General features: G+C 29.7%; 1 protein-coding gene across 3 annotated transcripts in view; it reads left to right on the top strand.

The window, feature by feature from the left end:
* The window catches only part of LOC107443481 (uncharacterized), an 86,307-nt gene that overhangs the window by 15,352 nt on the left and 48,039 nt on the right, over nt 1–22,916 (top strand). For all 3 annotated transcript variants that reach the window (XM_087154257.1, XM_087154258.1, XM_087154256.1), the window contains exons 2-4: nt 4,437–4,484; nt 6,115–6,188; nt 21,818–21,923. In XM_087154257.1, coding sequence (XP_087010383.1) covers nt 4,437–4,484; nt 6,115–6,188; nt 21,818–21,923 — 228 coding nt within the window. The remainder of the gene's footprint in view (nt 1–4,436; nt 4,485–6,114; nt 6,189–21,817; nt 21,924–22,916) is intronic.

Below are 22,916 nucleotides of genomic sequence, written 5' to 3'. Positions count from 1 at the left end.
TACTTTTAAAATTTATCAATAGCAGTGCGTATTAAATATTCAGTTACTAATTGAATTTATTATTTTCAAGTTTGATTCTAAAGCAGTTTTTCGAAGTGTAAAGAATAAAAATATTAGCACATTTGTTCATTTAATTGCATTTAAAAAATATTTTATTAAATACAACTGTAAAAAGGTTTGTTATTAATGCGTTAATTTCATTTTTTTGGCATGCTTAATGGCATGTTAACCATTTGTTATAACACTGTTAATAGAAATACAGTAATATATATAATAAAATGGAATTGTATTTTTTTTAATTTTTGGCTATAACAATTTTTAATCAATATTTTTGGTTAAATGGTTTGGTTAAATATATTTGGTTAAATTTATTAGAAATTTTTTATGCCAAAAAATTTAAAAAATTTTTATGAAAGTAATTTTAAAAAATTTGTCTTACTTTATTTAAATAGTAAATAATTATTCAAATAATACAGCAGTTGTCCTAAAAACTACTTATCTTCTTTTAATTAATGCCTAGTAGAAAATTTTTAAATGAAATATAAATTAAATATTACATGTAATATTATAATATTGATTGAATACATTTTTATAAAAAAAAGAAGCAATTTAATCTATTAGCCCTTTGTATCACCACGTTACATATTTGAAACATACATGAAAATTCAATCATATAGTGAGCTGAATTTACCTATAAAATCGAACCAAATTCAGGTTAAGAAAACATTGCAAACTCGAGGGAACACTTGATTATATATTTGGCTAAGGAGGGATTGAAAAATGTGATGTGAGACTTTGTTACCAACAATTTCAAAATTTTTCACATGAAGTTTTAAATATATTAGAATTTTTGTGCTATTTTTCACGATAGTGGAGATGTTCAACAAATGCTTTTTATCAATAAATTTTTAATTTTAAGGTCTTAATTTTTGCATTATTTTTTACACGCTTAATATGATGTATTCTAACATCCGCGTAAATATTTCTTAAATCAGAGTTAGAAAGGGTTAAACAATTAATAATTACATTTTTAAGGAACAAAAAAACATATTTGTTCTCTTATCATATAATAATTCTAGAGGGATGATATTAATAAATTTAAATAATTAAAATTTCCTAAAAATGGATTGTGAAACAAGTCACCCTGAATGAGAATTGCTCTTTTTTCGACGAATTTCATGAAGCACTTTTTCGGAAGAGCTACCCGCACAAGAAGTTTTACACATCTCCTTTTATTTTATTTATATACAATAAATAATAAGAGTCACATAAGTAGAAAGTGTATTAGAAAAAAATGTTTTCAATTTTAAAACAGCAACTTGGAATTTAAGCAAATACTCCGAGAAAGCAAATTATGTGATTTTTAATATATATTCATTTCATAGAAGTTTAAATATGACTCTTCAAAAATTTATTCACTTCGTAAATATTTTGAAAAGTCCCATCAGAAACGCTTTAAATTTTATGAAATTATAAAAGCTTCATATATTTAGCATCTTGAAATTTTTTTATAAACTGCAATGTTCACTTCAAGCATTAAAAATTCAGACTTAATTCGGAATAATTTTGGTTTACGTTTTTTTACCATGTTACAATATAATCCCACTCTCTAATTCCTTTGAGAACTTTCAACATTTGGTGTGTCTGTCGATGAAACTCTACATGCTGTTAATTTACTTTTTCAATGTTCTTATTTATACCACAGTTTCAGTTTCATGAAAAAATGTGACTAATTATCATTTGGCAAATATGTTGTCCTGAAACTTTGTATCCTCACTGTGTACGAAAGAAAAATGAATGTAGTTTTCTCTTACGAATTTTAAGTGAAACCTTAATTAGAAGTAGAGACTTGGCACGCTTTCAGTTTCCATGGCGGAGAAAAAAATTCAAATTAAGATATCATACTAGAGATCAAGCAACATAAAAGCTGTTTGGTTACGCGTTGTCAACAAAGTCAGAATGTTAAGAAGATATTTTCATAAAATGGAAGGACAAAAAAGTATTCTAAAAATTATTGCATGTTTAACTTTCTGAAAATCTTAAAATGCGTATAGATTATTTCTTGATATTTTCCGACAGTATAAGCAAATATTTTTTAAAGACTTTCCTCGAATTTTTTATTTATAATTCCGCTATCCATATAATGTCTTATTTCCTGGAGCAGATAAAAACCTTTTGAAATTAAAGCATTTTCATAATTCTTCTGTTAAATTGGATAGTTGTCGATAAAAGCAAGTATCTAGAACAGTAGAAGGTATAAAACAGATTAAAAAAAAACTTGGGGCAGTTATAAAAGTATACCACGCGTAACGCCATGTATTATATAGGAATGGATGTTTTGTATGGTTTACTATCATATTCACATAAAAATACAATTTAAATAACTATTAAAAGAATAAATAAGAAGCTAAACATGTGTAACTTCGATAATGAAGGATTCAAGTCTGAAGACATTTGCTGACAACTTGCTTTGAATCTACTTCTGTAACATGCTAGTTAATTTCTTTTTTTTTAACAGAAAAAAATATTTTCAAAAGCCATCTCATCAAAATTTACTTCTTATTTTTCATCCAAAATTGCAAGTTTAATCGAAATTCCTGAATAAGTACACTGAGAAAAAAAGTATAGTAAAAAAACCAGAATACGGTAAAATTTACCCTATGCCTGACTCTATGGGAAAACTAAAAAGCTCAGTAATTATTTTCGAAACTCTTTGGTAATGATTTTGGTGAAATTTACAATAAAATATAGTTTAAAATATGTGATAAAATTTGGTAACGGTGGTAAAATTTTATAATTTTATCATGATACCTTAAAGCATACTTTAAAAACCCTTATTTGGTTAAATTTATTTTTCAGTTTTGTATTTTTTACTGAATATTTGATAATAAGAACTATAGTTTTGAAGGCCAGAATTTCTGGTAAACCAAGACCAGATGAACGAAAAAGTACCAAATGAATGCTTCAAATACTGTATATTTTGATTTTAATAACCAGAATTACGTTTTCTTACCAGAAATTTCTTTTCCAAAAATTCTTGTAATTTTTCCAGAATTTTTTTCTGTATGTTTCTCTACACTAGGTTCAAAGCTAAAAGAATTTTCAAATTTGGTCGATTATTCGAATTATTCAAATCAAATAGCCAATCAACACAGTTTTAAAATCTATACATGATCGAGCATAAAACTTCTCTGAGTCAAAATATATGCAACAGTGGTCCCAAAATAGAGCTAGCAAATGAGTTACTAGGAGGTATCACCTATTACGGATATACAGATCTTGCAAAATGATTTCTGACTGGAAATAAAACAATTTAGAAGTTTCTGTTGCCATTGTTCTCCCTTGTTCAGCAGCTCTATTTTTAAGCCCAAGGAGGTTTTCGACTAGGAATTATGATTTTCAATAATCCTCCCCAGAGCGTTTCAGACTTGTTCCAAGAGGTTGACGTATGGTGATCTGGCTGACCTTCCACTTTTCAGGAAATCTTCGACCAGAAGAGCTTCATGTGACCACATGTAGTTATCCTTTTTAAAAAAATCAGAGTTAACTGCGCATATGCGAAGGGAAGCTCTTAAACTCAATTTCTAAACCTCATACCGAAGTGTCATACTCAAAGGTATGGAGGAATTTGACATCATTCAATAAGAAGCCTTCCCGAATCATCAAACTTTCACTAGCATAATAGTCAATTTCTTGGTCCTTCCAGGCGGTGCTGGTTCAATTGATTCATACCTTCATCTGGAAAGAGCCAAGAATCTACTGTCTGCCCTCCAACTTATATTCTGATGTTGTTATTGTCATCTGTCGGATGATTGTTCAATATACATAATTAAAATTATAGCATATTTTGTATATTTCCTTCTTTTTTAATTCCTGTTGATGAAAATGGTTTAACGCATTTTAGATTAGAAATGAAACAAATCTTTCTATGTAATCACAAAAATCCTCCAAGAACAGCAAAATGCAATTTTTTTTCGGAACAATAAGTTATTAAGCTTGTGAACTGAACTGTGATCTAATAGTGCTGCTAAAAAAGTTTTAATCTATTTAAATTATATGTTTGTATTTTTAACTATCTGGTTGACAGGAAAGCCATGGGAAAAATTACAACTTTACATTCGAAATAAAAATATTATTTAAGCTTTTTTTTTTTGCTGTTAATTCTCATAACACTTTAACATTTTAGCAGGCAAAAATTAAAGAAGGGAACAACTTTTGTTTTTGGTAAAAAAATGTGGATGACTGTTCAGTTAAAAAAAATTATGAATGAAATAGAATGGTTTGGTATAATTGACAATTAAAAATAATAGTGTTAAAGAAGTGTAGAAATGTAAATAAAAAAAACTTTTTTGAATTGCTAAAAGCAAAACAAAAATATACAAACGCGTTCTCGGTTTTATACAATCACCCATTAATATCATGTGTTTATTTTATAGATTTGTCTTGTGAAGAAAACGAAAGGATTGCAGGTTCAGCCAGTGACTGTAAGTAGATAAATGAAACGTTTGTTTTATTTTATTTTATTTTTTTTAACAGTCGTTGAACAGCAGACCCAATATTTTGGATTTACGACAACTAATGTTCAAATAGCCTTGTAATTTTGAACCCAATCCAGAAGACAAGAGAACTCCTGAATCAAGCATTTGGAGAAATACTTGATTCAGAAGTAATTTCACACTATAAGCATATCATGGATATAGGACTAAAACTAAATAATTCAATATTTTTCGACTTCGAATTATGTATGAATTTTCTGTCAATGAATGTCATGAAATCCAACTTTGCATATAATACCTAAAATTAACTGGGAAAATATGTAATTATTATTGCTTAAGCATTTAATTGAATGACTTATAAAAAACTTACAATCATTCTTAACAACAGACGTGCAAAGTATTGAAAAATTCTCATGGTTTTAAACTTAGCCTTAATAGCTTTCGTTATTCTGTGGAATTAATAAACATTTTATAAAATTTTTATTCATATATTAACAGTAACCTATACATTTTTTTGTAATAGCTTATCTAGTAATAACTATGGAATATTATTACTAGGTAAATCTGCAACTAATTTAATATGAAACCTAGTGGTGAGTATTAGAACCAAGCTATTATAAAAACGTGGCATAACTATTTTTCCAAAACAGTTGTTTCTTAATAAAGCCGCCGTGGTTCAGGAGATAGAGCTCTCGCGCCTTAATGAGGTGAGCCAGGTTCGAATCCTGTTATTGGCTGGGCAATGCGACTTCAGCTTCCGACTGCTATTTTCCAATCCAGCGGCATTTAACGACTCGTTCTCCTGAATGGCATTTTTCTAAATAAAAAAAAGACTTGATTCTCGACTTATTTTTAGTTCAGGTAACAAATTTTAAAAGAAATGAAATCTTGCATTATAATTACGACCAACTGCAACAAAAATGAAAATCTCCAAAAAAGAGAGTGAGTCGTCGAAGACTGCTGGATTATAAATTAGCCTCTTACGTTGCAACAACCGGAGTATACATAAAATATCCTCAGTGGTAGATGGTTAATGAATTAGAATGCCCTTACCGTCGGGCTATCTATGTGAGATTTTCATGGTTTTCTTCTAAGTGTATTTAAAATGCTGGCGAGTTCCATCAAAAAGTTCCCCACGAAGACTAGTTTGTTCCACTGCTCCCAATGAAGTGACCCAAACTCAAATTCCAGCAATGACTGTTCCCGGCTCGCAACGACCACAGCGCTGACATAAATTATCCTCAGTTGCAGGCGGATCATGGGTTAAAATCCCAACGAGATTTTCCTTTCTATGTAACACAAATGCATGTTAGTTCCATCAAAAACTCCTTCACTAAGACTAGTTAGCCCCAATGTTTGATCCGGGAATTCCCTTGTCTTCTGGATTGGGTTTAAAATAACAAGGCTACAGAGTTAAACATAGATAGTCGTAAGCTGTTTAACGCCGGTTATAAAATAAAATATACTCTTGATGTACCAAAACTAGGATAAATGAGATAGTTAAAACGACAATTTTACACAGACATTTTCTTTAAGCAGTATTTTAGTTTTAAAACACCTTGATCTATCTTTTATCCCCATTAAATTTCTAATCGCTAATGCCCTCATTATTTTCCAGGTCTTCTTCTTTTTCTTTTCCACTTGAACAAAGAAGAATTAAGGGTGGCAGTAATTCTCCGGTTGACTATTAAAGTAAGTATTTATTTAAATTTTCGTTTTTAAACCACAATGTAGAAGTGCGGAGACAGTGACATACTTTTGTCTGACGTAAGCATGAACTAAATTTAAGTCCCCTTTAGTATCGCTTGTCTCGATGCTATCCTTAGCCAGAACAGCAAGATTGACACCCACCACTCGTTTGTCCCGAAACAATCGTTTGGTGAAAATTGATAATAATTGCTGAAAATATGCAATAGAACACGTGAAAAAGCTTGCTTTATTAAATGAGATAGCTGGAATATTAATCTTGAATTAATTATAATTTTTTTCTTCGACTGTTGTCTTCAAATGTGAATGCACATGGAAACTCAGCTCTACATTCCATATTGTAGATTTTAAAAAATATCATAATTATTATTTTAAACTGCAAGCAAATAATAGTTATAATTGATTTGTAACCCAAAAAATGTCATCTCGCATGATATATTTTATTCAAAAATAATATATATTTTAATGAAGAAAAAAACACATTTTGTGAAAGAAACGATAGGAAATTTTTCAGGAATCATTTTTTAATCAAAAATGTGCAATTTTATTACAAAAATATTTTAAATCATTCTTAAAAGATTTCGGTACGTGTGAGTTTATTTGATTTCGCTACTCGCTTTATAGATTTCCTTTTGTGTTTTGTTCTGTATTCTCTGTTTTTTGTTTGATATGTTTCATTTCGTATATATTTTTTACTAAATCGATTTTCATTTCAATTTTTTAATACTCCTAACACTTCTGTATTGATATATTTTGTTTTGGTTAGATTGATACAATATTAGAAAGCACGTTTTTACGGATATAATCGTCTTAGCTGATGAACAGATTATATCTTTTCATTATTTTGTTTTCTGGCTTTTTAAATTTTTTTGAAATATTTTATTTTAATAATTTTTCTTCTTCTCTTTTCATTAATCTTTATTATTTTCCATGTTTTCTCAATATTTTTAACTTTTATGCGCATTAACTTAACATGTGCATTTCTTAGTTTAAATAAAGCTCTTTTTTTTTCATATAGCAAAGCTGGGATATAAATTTCAATTTTAGACTAATTACCTATTTTAAAGCTGGTTTACTAGTTCTAAAAGTTGTAATTTCATATAAAAATTTCTAGCATTTTTTTGGCAACAGACTTGATATTTTATAGCTTCATGATGGCTTTTAAAATCTTCACAGGTCTGAATTTTAATTCAATCTTGATGCTGACGATTAAAACATGTACAAGATATACAGAGATGTGCAGTTGAGTCGGAATAAACCGGTACGATGTTCCGGTACTATTCTGCTAACCGGAAAGAGAACAGAATGAAATATTTCGAGAAATTTTTAAAGTATTGCTCTAAAATGAAGTAAAAATAGCAAATTATTGATTGTGAATAAATATATATAAAGAAATCAAAGGAAAAGTATGTGGTTTGTTTCATACTACTGTATATTACTGTTATTTGAAAACAATCGACTTCTCATTTCTTTAAAAATTTTATAAGAAATTCTTGCAACACATTATAGAATAACTTTGTGTAAAAGGAACATAATTTTTGGAAAATCTTTTATATTTTCTATCTTTTATGCTTTCAAAATTAGACTTTATTTCACAATACTAATTGTTTTATTTAAAAAAAATGCTTTAAAGCATGAAAAAGAAAGCGTGTTATGAAATTGACGATTTTATAAAACGAGGTTCTTATGGAATCATTGCTAAATTTTATTTGATAGAAAATTAATAAGTGAAAGAAGTGAAATAAAATTACTATTGAAAAAAAATTATTTCTAGGGCCTTTTTTTTTTAAATTTCAATACTAAACTTCAATACTAAGTTTCAGAAAAAAATAAAACATTGTAAAGAAACTTTATGAATAGCAAACTATTTGAAAACTTAGTATATAAAACTTGAATATATACTTAGTTTATAGGATTCACAAAATTTAAAATCTACTTTTTAATATTTTTTGTTGAGATTAAAATATATGTGAAGAATTATCTTATACTTAAGTATTAGAAGATAATAACTCTAAGCTGTGCCTCAAATAATTGCATTTCAAGCTGTAAGCTCCCCAGAAAAGAAATCTGTTTTTTTTAATTTTTTTTATTTATTTATTTATTTATTTATTTTTTTGCTAAAGCAACAGGATTACAAAAAATATTTTATAAAATATTCAATAACATTGATTTACACAATAAAAAATTCCGAATTAAGTAAAAAGGTAAAAAGTACTGACACCCTGAGTGCAGCATCCGTAAAATTTCTGATTGGTAAGGCCAGGTTACCTATTACCCTACCCCCCGCCGGGTCTCATTACGCTTCGATGTTCTGGCTACGATCCGACGCAGTTATTATGTATTATGATTATATTCCTAAAACAATAAATATTCCTGAAATCTAGTATGAACTAATTGATGACGATGAACGTGTATAAAAACAAAAGTAATTCGAAATTTTAAAAAAAAATAGATAAAATGAAATTGATAAAAATTATCAATAAAATTATTTTTAAAAGAATAAATTAGCGTTAAGACAGCTAGAGGTTTAATAACCACTAAATTTGGTAGGAGAAAAGACAGAGCAATTTACTAAGCATTTTCAACTTTAAGTACAAGCATCAATTTTGTTTTGATATAGTAATAAATTAATAGACTTTCGCAACTGGCTTTAATAATTTACAACACATTTGATAACTTCACCTGAATAGCTTTCCAAAACCACTTAAACATTCAATTTTTTAGTATTATCACAATGACCCTTCGTTTTCCCCGGAAAAATACCTTCTATTTAACTCTCCTCATCCATTTCTTCGACTCTTTTCTTATACTCCTCGAACAATTTCATGAAGTCATCTTCTCCTCCTCCAGATATCTCTTCTCCAGATTTCGCTTCTCCCCTTTTTTCCCTGTCGAAGGCTTCTTTGAAGACATTTACAACTTCTGCAGTCGTCATGCTTCCAGGTTTGTAATTGGCCAAAAGACGTTTTCCTTCTTCCGGGAATCTTTCAGAATATCCTGGAAGTTCCATCATATTCCTTAGTTTATCAATCAAGTCGTCTGTAGAAATGCCCATTAAATTCAGAGAAAAGGTAGTCAGAGAAGCAACTATTTGGTTCAAATCAAAACCCATCACTTGAGATGCAACGGTCATAATAATAATAAAACTTATGCAGTTTTTCATGATTCAGTCTAAAAATATACTTATAAAATAATTAAACTCTAATATCATATGCACTTAATACATTTGGAGGAAAAATGAGAAGGTAGTGCTTATTGAAAAATTTACCAAACAAGAGTAGGAAAGTAAAAATTATTTTTTCTACCGAATGTTATTCCCATGAGGAAAATCGAACTCTATCGAAATGGCCAATTTTTTCCTCATCTATCTCATGCACAATTGTTGCATTTCAAAAGGTTCATATTTCTTTGCTGTAGTTGGAAGCGTGTTTCGTGAATTCAAATATTTGAAAATATCTTATAAAGCATTTAGCTACGTATGTTCTTTTGTCTTTTGACAATAAAGCACAAATAAACTTTTATCAGCTGTGCAAAGTTGATGTGGCACGTTGACGTAACCTCAATCATACAAATTATTATTTTTTTAATATTTATTTTGAAAAATTGTATTTTGATTTTAAAATACTTCATACACATCCCAATGCGCAGGATTTTTTGAATATGTTATATGCTTAGTGGCACAGATTTTTATAGATAAGTTATAAATTGCAATAATAAATAAACCAATTCCTTATCTCACCGCCAAGCAGTTAATTAAAAAGTCTTTTAGAGAGTCTTTTTGGAAAAACATAAAAGAGGCAAACGAAGACAAGAAATGGATAAACAACATCAAGGATATTCCACTGTGGCCAAGGGACAGGTCTGTGGCCACCTTTCGCCTCGCTATTGGCCACGACTGCCTTTCCAAACATCTATTTCGTATAAATATATTACCAAGCCCTATTTGCACACTGTGTAATATCCAAGAAGAAATGGACATGAGCCTCATTAGGCACTGCCCCTCACTAAACCTGGGACACTTGTGTGAGAAGTATTTGAGAGACCGTCAGAAAATGAAAGATCTATAGAGTCACTGTAGTTTTGTTTTTGTTGTATTGTTCATCTTTCCTTCAGTTTCTCACGTTATTGTCTGTTTTTTAACTACAGTTGTCTTGTGATCTGCCATTGGAAAAAAAATTATAAGTTACTTAAAATTTCAATTTTCGCCCCCCCAGACCATAAGACGTCATTTTATGCATGTCAATAGGAAAAAATCCTTATGCGTTGTAAATTTTGCTTTAATTTACACTCTGCTCTAAAGTAAAACCTCCAGCTAAAGGGAAAAGGTACCATCATTCCCTAATGTGCAGCACCTTTATTGTAGCTGAAGCAGATGGTGGATTCAAACAAAAACAATCAAAAACACATTTGTATGTTTTATTTATGCTTTATAACCGTCGTTGAAAAGCCGACCCAACATTTTGGGTTTACGACAGCTAATGTTCAACCAAGTAGCCTTGCAATTTTGAACCCAATCCAGAAGACAAAGGAAATCCTGGATCTAGTATTGAGAGAAATTTGCCTTCGTGTAGGACATTTGTTTGAACTAACCAGCATTTGCGTTGCATGGAAAGGAATACCACGAGATCCTCCCACACTTAACCTGACGGCGAAGGGACTCTAACCCATGATTCGTCTACCACTGAGGATATTTCACGTCAGCACTGTGGTCGGTGCAAACCGGATGCGGATTCGTTTCGACTAGCCATTGCTGGTGATTCGAACCCGGTTCACCTCATTGGAAAGCCAACGCTCTATCCCCTGAGCCATCGCGACTCACATTTGTAGGTTGCGGGAACGATACAGTGAGGAAACAGAAACCTTCTATTAACACATGGTTTTCAAGCACCTTTTTTTCAAACACTAACCAAGCAAGGCCAGTAAACACTAATCAAGTATGATTAGTGTTTCAAAAAATTGCCTTTGTTTGAGTTTTTAAGTTCTTTGTTAAAGTTAATTATTTTTAGCCAAATGTTAGTGGAATTTTTTTATTTTTATACATTTTTTTCGTCATTGAATTATTTGTAAATGAATATTGGTCCAAGATTATAATATATTTTAATGCTATCTTGGTACTATCCTATATTATAATAGATCATCCTTTCTTGTTAGACAGACTGGTTAATATTTTTTTAAGATGGCACTGTTGTGCGTTTGAGTTTAGCAAATTTAGGTGATCTCTAATGAGTTACAACGGTCATGTATACAATGTGTAAAATAGAAAATCGTACGTTTGGATAATTTTTGATCTTGTCATACCAATTAGAGATATTATATTCGAGGCATATTTCCTACCTTTGAAATTACCTTAATTTCATAAGTTTATATTAACATTTAATCATTCATAAATCCTTTTTTAATAAACCAGCTAAATTTTATTCAATTTTATAAGGATTGAATTCAAATATTTCTATTCTTGATAAATGTAACGGTTAACTTTTCATTTCAATGCAGGAGTATAACTAATTATAATTCAATGTCACCACAACTGAATATAAACATGCATTTTTTTAACTTTTTTTTTCTTCAACCACATTAAACATTAGTATGTAAACTTGTCTTTTGGCAGTGTCAATTTTCGATTACGCACCTGCAATGGATCTCTCCTGTACTACAAAGCAGCAATTAAATACTTACTCTTGATTGGAACTTAGTGGCTATAGAACTAAGGGATTTAGGCATCCCTGAGCCACTTAAGCCCGACCGTTAGGAATATTGGAAATTTTGTTCAAATGTTTTTTTCCTGTTCAAAACTGAGTAATTTAACGTATGAATACCTAAAAAAAGGGTAAGTTTGATAATCTTCATGGATTTTTTAAGTTTGATTGTATGGTCGTGTTTGAGAAATTTCTGCTGCTTGATTATCTAATAAAAGTAACCTTCTTGTCTACAAGAAAATTAACTTTGTTTTGCACCATCTCTCGTCAGGTATATTAAATTCAATACAAGTCAATGTTATGCCATACTATTTTATCCGACATAACAGATCAAATAATTGAAGTTTCATGTATTGGATCTGATTATTATTTTTAAATTTTTATTTCTTCCTTCAATCAAAAGATTCCTCCCTTCTTTTCCGTCTTTTTCATTTAACATTAAATATACTAAAATGATGTAAAGTTTTGTAAACGTTGCTATTTGAAATTTTTCTACTATTAGCAAATTAAATAATAAAAAAAATAATAATTGTAAAAAAAAAATTTTAACATCGAATTATCTTCGGATAAAAAAAAATTTCATAAAATTATTAAGTTTTGTTTTAAAAGAGTACAAAAACATTTTGATTCACTTCATTAATTGCGAAAAAAAATTTAAAATACGCCAATTAAAAGATAGTTCAAAAATGCTTTGAAGTTATTGGAAAATTCAATTATCAATTATGATCTTTTACGAATTTTAAAGCGTCTCTTAGAAACGAAGGAGGGAAATTAATAACCGTCAAATGTGACTGCTTTGCTTTATCTAATAACTTTTTAGCTTTCACTTTTTCTTACATCACCCTTGACATTTTTGATGTTCTGTATGTTTATATCATCTAATCCCAAAATAGAATTAATCAGAACAGGTATGTTCTTTCTTCTCATTTTCTTTGCTATCTTAATAAGTGTAGCATTTAAGAGACGAAATACTTCCAACTCTCTTAGTAACAAGAAACTTGCAAATCAGTAGTTAAAATAAATTTTAAATAAATAAAACAGTTAGAAATAATTTCAGGTCATAATTTTTTTCCTTCCTTTCCTGAATTCTGTTTTTTCTGATGATATAAAGCGGGTGATAAAATTCGAAGAAATGAAATATCTTAGAAATAGTACCCTGCAAATTTCGATTAAGCCAGTAAAATTGAACAAAAAATGGAAAGAATTTTTAGTTGTAAATATTTTTTTGCATTTCTCCCTTAATCTTATAATTCAGATGTCTGATGAAACGAGGGGGGGGGGGAATTCAATAAAATAAAATTTTCTAATTGTAATATTTTCCTGTGAATTTCAAAATCAGAAGAAACATTCCGAATAATAATAATCATAATTTCAAGTATGTTTAAGAAAATCAGTTATAAATGAATAAAATATTGACATGGTGCGTAGCGTTTTTAAAAAGTGCTTAAATGTGCTTATTTTCAATTTTTGTTATTTAAAAGCCTTTGAAGGTACTTTTTTTATTAGGTGTTTTTAAAAGGTGCTTAATATTCCCTTTTCGAAAATGAGATTTCTTTTACCATGTTGATTTTTGCTACGTGCAATGCAAAAACGTGCTTTTAACATTTTTGTATTCTATGTTTTCACAAATCGTTCAACCATAATCCATTTCGGTGTACAGTCGGTCCATAGCGTATGAAAGCGCCAATCATTTTACGTATTTGATAAATACTTGCGAGTCCGTATGTGCATACATGCTGAGGTAGGTTCGGTGAGATTATTGCACTCTCATGTGCATCTCTGCTGCATTTTGCAAGATATTCTCAGTTTGAGACTTCATTTTCCACCTTCTGATATCGAACCGAAAAATCTCTTGATCATTTTATAATGGCTAATATAATCAAGGAAATAGTTCTTTGTCAGAAACTATTTATTTTATCATAATCATGTAAAGTCTTTAAAAATTATTTTCCATTTTGTTAATGTATATAGTGCTTAAAAAGTTTTTGACTGCTTAAAAAGTACTTAAAAGGTGCTTATTTTTTGTTGAAAGATTTGGCGACGCACCCTGATTGAAACAATTTGCAGTTATATATATGTTTTCTTTTCTTCCCTTAATATCACTACTCGGATTCCTATTGAAATAAAATAGGAAAACTAAAGTAAGAGGAAACAAAATTCCATAATGATAGCAGTTTCACATGCATTTCAAATCAGAAAAGAAGATCAGTTTTGGGAAATTAAAATAATTTAAACAATTTCTAGTTTAAATGTTATAAATGTTTTCCCAGTCCTTCCTTTAATCTAATAACTCAGATTCCTGATGAACCGCGGTGGAAAAAATGAAGTCCCATAAAATTAAATATTCTAAATATAACATTTTCCTGTAAGTTTCAGATCAGAAAAAAATCAGAAAAAACGTTCCTAATAATAATAATAATCTGAAATATGTAAAGAAAGTCAGTTACAGATAAATAAAACATTGAAATAATTTACACTTATATATTTTTTTCTTTTCCTTCCCTTAATATCACATTTCGGATTTCTATTAAAATAAAATGAAGTTCGAGGAAGCAGAATTCCATAATGATAACAGTTTTATTTGCATTTCAAATCTGCAAGGAAAATCAGTTTTTGGAAATTAAAATAATTCAAACAATTTCTAGTTTAAATGTTATAAATGTTTTCCTAGTCCTTCCCTTAATCTCATAACTCAGATTCCTGATGAAACTGAGTCTAAAGCGAAGTAAAGCCAAAAGCAACTGGGCCAGCAACTGTTGTTCACTGCCGCTGAATCAGCTTAAACGAACTAAAATAGACAAGTTGTTTTCTTTCATTTTCACTTTGCGACTTTCTTCATTCTCTCCATTTATATCACGCCCCACTGGGAGAAAACAGACGCCCTGAGGTCGGATGAATACTAAAGAAATGCAGAAACTAATTTTCAAAATGAAAATTAATGAAATAAGTCATTGTACATATTCTTCATCTGAGTAGTTATAAAATTAGTGTCTTCTTCTGTGGGAAGAGTGAGGAGATGGTATAAAATGAATAAAAGAATAATGCATCGAAAATATTACCTTCGTTTATAATGATTTGATTCATATTCTTCATCTGAGTAGTTATAAAATTAGTATCCTCTTCAGTTCGAAAAGTAAGGAGATGATATAAAATGAATAAAAGAATAATGCATCGAAAATATTACCTTCGTTTATAATGATTTGATTCGTATTCTTCGTCTGAGTAGTTATAAAATTAGTATCCTCTTCAGTGGGAAAAGTGAGGAGATGATATTAAAGGAATAAAAGAATAATGCATCGAAAATATTACCTTTGCTTATAATGATTTGATTCATATTCTTCATCTGAGTAGTTATAAAATGAATATCCTCTTCAGTGGGAAAAGTGAGGAGATGATATTAAAGGAATAAAAGAATAATGCATCGAAAATATTACCTTCGTTTACAATGATTTAATTCATTTTCTTCATCTGAGTAGTTATAAAAATAGTATCCTCTTCAGTGGGATAAATGAGGAGATGATATAAAATGAATAAAAGAATAATGCATCGAAAATATTACCTTTGTTTATAATTATTTGATTCATATTAGTGTCCTCTTCAGTGGGAAAAGTGAGGAGATGATATAAAATGAATAAAAGAGTAATGCTTCGAAAATACTGCCTTTGTTTATATTGAATAAATAAACCCAAAAAGCTGAAACGGTAAGATATTTCTTGATTAAAAATCTTCATTTGCCTCACAAATGTACAAATTTAATACAACAGTCGACATGTTTCAAGCTTTCAAAAATAGGCACCCATTATCAGGACTTGCCAAATGTGAATAAGAGGAAACAAAAGTGATTTTGAAATATGAAACGTTAAGTTGCCAATGAAAAATGGAATCGCTTTTATTTTTCTTTCTTCTTTAGTGACTTTATGTTTTATATTGCAAGTCATTTTTGTTTCTTCGTATTCGCATCTGGCAAGTCCTGATAATGGGTGCCTATTTTTAAGGCCTCTAAACTGTTATATCCAATCTGTATATTTTTGAAGCGAATAAAGTTTTTTAATCGAGCAATACCTACGTTTATAATTATAAATCTAAGTATCTGCCCTTTAGAAATATTTTAGATTAACTTCTGTAATTTTTATATATTATTATACAATTAGTTATATGAGCAATTCTACAAATAAACGCCAATTAGGCGGCCAAAAAAAAATAAAAATTTTTTGAGGGGGCACACTATTTCTAAATGAATTTTCTTCTTTTTTACACCCTAAAAAGGCAGGAAAAAATCGTGAACATGGATTTTTTTCTTTGTGACATACTTTAAATGCGACATACTCTTTCTGACATACTCAGATAAATCTGAGCCATTTATTCAGATAAAACGAGTTTTACATAAATATAATATTATTAGAATGTCTTTCTAACATGTATTTATAGAGATTTCGTACTATAAGATTATATTTTAGTATAAAAAACAAAAATAAAAAAATTTAATCAAAGTTCCTAAATTGAGAAACTCGGGAAAAATTTAAAATTGGTATTTTGTCATTTAAAGTATGTCACAAAGAAAAAATTTCATGTTTAATATTTTTTCTTGCTTTTTTAGGGTGTAAAAAAGAAGAAAATTCATGTGGAAATAGCATGCCCCCCCCCCAAAAAAAAAACATTTAATTTTGTTTGGCCGCCTAATTTGCGTTTATTTGTAGAATTGCTCATATCGTCGCCTTGAAACTAACCGTAGTAAATCGAAAAATGAGATATTTGGGTCATTTTGAGTAAAAAAAAAATCACCCTTTTAGAGAAACAAAGTGTTATCTTCATAGTTCCATAAAATTAATTTAGAGAGCAGATAAATCGTTATCGCATTGACGCGATTAGCATTAGCGCGGAAAGTTAAAAAATTGCTCTCCTGAAAAACTTGTTTTTTTGAGTTACCACGGTTTAGTTTCAAAGCTACGATATGAGCAATTCTACAAATAAACGCCAATTTTTATACTAAAATATAATATTATAGTATGAAATCTCTATAAATACATTTTAGAGAGTATAATATTATTATATTTATGTAAAAATCGTTTAATCTGAATAAATGGCTCAGATTTATTTGAGTATGTCAGAAAGAGTATGTCACATTTAAAGTATGTCACAAAGAAAAAGTTTCATGTTCACGATTTTTTCTTGCCTTTTTAGGGTGTAAAAAAGAAGAAAATTCATGTAGAAATAGTGTGCCCCCCAAAATTTTTTAAATTTTTTTTTGGCCGCCTAATTGGCGTTTACTTGTAGAATTGCTCATATATGTCTAATTAATCAATGCGAGTTCAGAAATTTGATTTCATTTTGACTAGTTTTCACTCACACTTCTCACAACGTCATATTTATGTTTCAGAAATATTTACTAATCTTTCGAAAACATAACTAATATATGATTTTCAGAAATGAATGCTATGCTTGCTATGCTTTTGAAATGTTATGCTTTTCATAATTATATATGAACTTTTGAATTATGGCATTTCGTTACTAATTGAAACGCTTTTAAGATATTTTAAGTAAAAACTTCTTTTTTTTTTACATTTAACTAACGGATGTGAAAGATGCTCTCCAAAACCATAATCTTCCAAAATCTTTTAATCTTCCAAATGATTTTTCCATCTTTTAAAAATTTAAGATAACTTATGCAACTAACAGAAGAGATTCTGTGTTGCAATTTTGAAATAACAGCATTTTGTTAACCCTTTGACGCAGAATTATCATTAGACATATTTTTCACACTTTTTTCATACTTTCGTAAAAATTTAAGTCAAAATAAGTAAAAAAAAATATTGTATTTTACATTTCAATAATTTTGTAGTTATGAAATACAGCATCGGGTACCGCTGTCCCTCTTTGCGTTAAAGATTAACGTTAAAGATAGATTTTTTTAGTAACTATTATACTGTTTTTTACTATTAAGAAATACTACTATATATTTTTACTTGTAAGTAGAGCGTCAGAAGAAAAGAAATTTAATAGTGTCAATGGTGTTCCAATTAGCCAGAGGGTTAATGAATTGAACGATTTTACAATATTTTAAAATAAAATGTTTCTAATGTTTCAGTATCGAAAATAAAAGGTTGTTAGAAATGCTTTCAAGAAACATAAACTTACAAATCTTTCACAATATATTAATTTTGTAAAAATGCTACATTACTTATCTATAATTTTAGAATTGGTTCTGCTTTCAGAAATGTTGTAATTATATTATTTTTTTTTAATAAATAAGACGCTTTTACGATGTTTTAAATACTTTTTTATGTTTGAGTAGAGAAAGAGAAACAAACCCTTGCAATAATTAAAAAACAATTTTACTACATTTTTATTTTTTAATTTATATTTTTTTGTGGATTCTCAATAAGGTCTTCATATTCTATCTTTATTTTTGATCAGGTAATTTTCGCTTAGTTTAATTTTTATAAATTTTCAACCATTTGTTTCACAATAAATATTTCATTTATATTTACAAAAACTTTGGAAGCTTCTGACATTTTTCAAGGGAAAATAAGTTATTTATTAACTACAATTTGTAAAATGGTATGTCAAAATGTTAACGACGTATGGTAGGTGAGAAAAAAAAAGTTGAGAATCACTTGCATAATTCTAAAATTTTTGCACTCCCGTTTCAAAATACAGTAACATTTGAAACGAAGCACACATTGAGACATAAATCCGACTTTAAAATGTCGGCTGTATTATTCAGCCGTCACCTTTCACAAGAGGGAGCTGCTTCATGAAAGTCTAATTATTTTTATGCGTTCAACCAGAAAGACGGAAGGTAAGGCGCCACGTGAATCATTCAGGTAACACGAGTTTCAGAAAAATAAAATTCTTTTTCATTGTGTTCAGCCATATTGCTGAACTCAGTTTGTCTTTAAAGAAGTGCCGCTAGTAGGTCAAAATTTAACTGTCAGAGTATTTTGTGATAAATTTCCAGAATAAATAATTAAAATAAATAGTTTTAGGCGGAAAGTAGAAATAGATGGAGTTATAGTTATATGACTATGTAACGAACACGGTAGGCCGTGGTAGCTATGTAGGGTTCGATTTTCGACTCCGCTAAGACTAACCGAGTACATGCGATATATGTGCTAGTAAAATATGTGGAATCGAAAGTTCTGCGCATTACCTTGAGTACATGGATCTGGAGAAAATTTTCTATTTCTTCAGATCTATATTTAAATTGAGGAAGTGATCCAGGAATGTGGTACTGCCATCTACCTGTGGGGCTCTAAGCTAAGACGCATTTTCACCCTTGCGGTGGTTTCTTGTTAAACGAAAGGCGCATCTTCTTGACTTGATTAGCAAAAGCTAATGACTGGCGATCTTGGCTTGCCCAAGTGTTATTAGAATCAACAGAACGCGAAAGTGTTTTTAACATAAAGAACGACGTTATAAAATAACCTGTTTAAAATTTCTTTGCTGAAAAGTTTCTTTATTCTTATTGGTTTTAGCAAAGCCAAAATTTTGCCTTTTTTTAATGAAAAAAAGAAAGGAAATAAACACCGTGTAACTTTTTTTTAAATTCTGATATTATCTAATTTTGCACCATAGTGCTAGAAACCTAGTATATAACGTAATTTGAGAGACGCGGCGTACAACCAACAGAGTATTCTGTAAATGTTGCGACAAACTTCTAAAGGAAGTAGGAGATATCGTAAGGGTTAAGAATTACCTAGGAAAACACGACCGAAAATGTTATCGTATGCCGCTAAGGGCGCTTTCCTATAATGAACTGTCACATCTAGGAGTTTAAACATAAGGTACTTTTATTTATTTATCGTAATTTTTTGCTTTCTATTACTTATTGTCAAAAACTGCTTCAAACAAGTACAGTATCAGCAGTTTTATCATAATTTATTGATTTAGTGACTAGTTGAACAAGCTCGCCTAATCATTAAATTGCGAAAAAACAACATTCTGAATCTATTTTGATGGAACTCTTGACAATAAGTAATAGCAACATAGAGCTGTGATGGCTCAGGGGATAGAGCGTTCGTCTTTCAATGAGGTGAATCGGGTTCGAATCCCAACGATGGCTGATTGATACGAACGCTACATCCATCCTGCACCGACCACTGTGCTGACGTAAAATATTCTCAGTGGTAGATGGATCATAGGTCAGAGTCCCCTTGCCACCAGGCTAACCGTGGGAGGTTTTCGTGATCTTCCTCTTCATGTAACGCAAATGCGAGTTAGTTACATCAAAAAGTTCTCCACGAAGGCAAATTTCTCCCGATACTTCATCAAGGAGTTCCCTTGCCTTCTGAATTGAGTTCAAAACTACAAGGCTAAGGAGTTGAACATTAGTAGTCATAAACGCAAAATTGGGTCGGCTGTTTAAAGACGGTTATATTAATAGTAACATGAAATTAAAATGTTTTCGAAAGATAAAAGTGCAAGTTCAAGGGCACACGAGCAGCATATTCATAATAGGAAAGCGCCCCTAGCAGCGTAAGAGGACATTTCTGATCATGGTTTCCTAGGTAATTCTTAATACTTACGATGTGCTCTACTTCCCCTAGAAGTTATTCGCAACATTTACGGGACACCCTGTATTATTTGGGAAGTGCAAGAAACAAAACAAAAATTTTCTTATAGACTGATGTAGGATCTTTATTCAAGCTATCCTTATATTTGAAATTATAAATTCTTTTCCCTACTTTAAAAATTAATCTTATCTATTTAAAGTGTCTATTATACACAGAAATAATATTAGATCAGAAATCATATTGATCACATATTTTGTGAAACAATTAACTTTTAAAAACTATGGCTATGCTTGGCATTTTTATTAAGCTATTTTAGCTTCTATATATGAAAATCAATTGTGAACTGTACGACATATTTAGGGTATCATTTGAAATCATATTTTTTGATCTTAATATTGATTTGGATGCTTTAAGTATGTTAAATTCATTACTTAAATATTAGAATGTTTGAGATGAATTGCTGGGAATACAGTCTCTATGGCTCAGAATTAGACTGAGCTTTTAGCGTAACATATTCAATGAATGAAATGTTTCAGATAGTCCCAAAAAAACTATTATTTATTACAAAAAAGTAAAAATGACCACTTTTCTACTACTCAAGCCTATCGCTACGTTTCTGAAGCGTCTCATAAGCACTTTAAAAAAGCTGCAAATTATTTTAAGTCTTGTAACAACGATTTCTTATTTTGTTTTATAACTGGCGTTCAACAGTCGACCCAATTCAGAGTTATCGACCATCTCTCCGTAGCCTTGTAATTTTGAGCCCAATCCAGAAGACGAGGGAACTCCTAGATCAAGCATTGGGACAAAGTCTCCGGGGAGCACTTTGTGATGGAACTAACATGCATTTGCGTTACATAGAAAGGAAATTCTTGATGGGATTCTAATCCATGACCCGTTTATTACGGACGATATTTCATGCCAGCACTGTGGTCGTTGCAAGCCAGGAGCAAAATTCGCATGAAACAGCTTTCATTGGAATTTGAGTTTGTACCTCATTGAGATGCTAGCTCTCTAGCCACTGAGCCTCTGCTGCTCTATGACAATAATTGTAAAGATCTAGTTATTCAAGAGAAAACTATTCACTGAGGACAAATGATCACAGAAATTTAGAAAAACAAAAAATGTATTGGCAATGAAAAAAAACTTCTAAATACTACCCTGAATTTTTTTATTAAATATTAAGAGATGACAGATGCTTTACAATCTACTTTCACATAACTGAAATGTTTCATTAATACTTCGGAAAACTTTAAATAGTTTAACATGATATTAAGTCTTTAGGAAAGATTATTCAGCCATCGATGTAATTGAAGTCAAGTTAATATATTGAAGAGCAATTTTTTAATCAGTTTGTTGCGTTGTTATTTAAAATTATTAATTTTCATTTTTTATATATTTACAGATCCAAGAAGAAGTTAATTATTTGAAAAATTTAAGGCGTATTCGTATCATTGGCCGTCTTCTGCATTTGTTTCCATGCCTTGTTTCACGATTTTTTCAACAAAATAGTAAGTACAGCTATCGGATGTGATAAGTAAAAAGATTTACAAGAGAGAATATTGCTCTTTTTTGTTTTTGCCACATTGATCAATTGATTATTGAATTGATGAGAAATTATGTTCGAAAAACAGTATTTACAGTAAATACGTTATGAAAGTATTTGTAACCTTGAAAAGAATCATATATAAGAATATCAAATTAGAAATACCACAAATAATCAGCAACTCTGCTTAATGAATCAATCGAACCACTATGTAATAAGTTCTACTTCAGGCATTTTTGTTCGATTTAATAAAAGAAAAGGCATTCGATTTGGTTAGAAACTGAATTTTAGTTAGAATTTTTTTATTTATTTACTTATTAAGTTATTTATTTATTGAGTTATTTATTTAACTAATTGGCTCAAATTGTAGGATCTGCAACTAAATATGATGCAAACTTATAAAGCCCATACTTTGGCTTTTTTGCGTTATATTTCATCTTACAAGTCCTAGTCTAATAAATCGTAGTGAAGAAAAATAATAAACGTAAATATAGATCATCGATATCTATATATTTCTTTTATGTGGTACCATAAACTCGGGTATTTCCCGATCTTTGGTAACAATGTAGTTAATTTTGCATTTTTTAAGGTTGCCTCAAGTAATAATTTAAGCAGCGTTAAAAAATTTGATATACGTTAAGTATTTATTTAGATTTGTTTTGTTAAGCGATAGTTTAAATACTGTTGAATAATTAGCCATATTTTAATTATTTTTAGAGTAATTTTGAATTTTTAAAGAAATAAAAAGTAAGTTACGAAGTGCTTATTTTTTATTCCTTCCAAAATGTTTGTACAAACATAACGATGCTGTGATGCTAATTATGCTAATTATTGGAGACAGAGCTTGCCTTTTTTCCAGCAATATCACATAGACATTATACGATATTTAAGTTATAGCTAGAGAGGTGCATGAGGAAATAGTACAGCACGTAATAGATCAATGGAATGAGTTTTCTAT

This window comes from Parasteatoda tepidariorum, chromosome 10, assembly GCF_982258835.1.
Source record: "Parasteatoda tepidariorum strain Cologne lab strain chromosome 10, Ptep-v5.0, whole genome shotgun sequence".
NCBI classification, from domain to species: Eukaryota; Metazoa; Arthropoda; class Arachnida; order Araneae; family Theridiidae; genus Parasteatoda; species Parasteatoda tepidariorum.
Note: the sequence above shows the minus strand (reverse complement) of the source record. Positions and strands in the feature narration are given on the sequence as shown.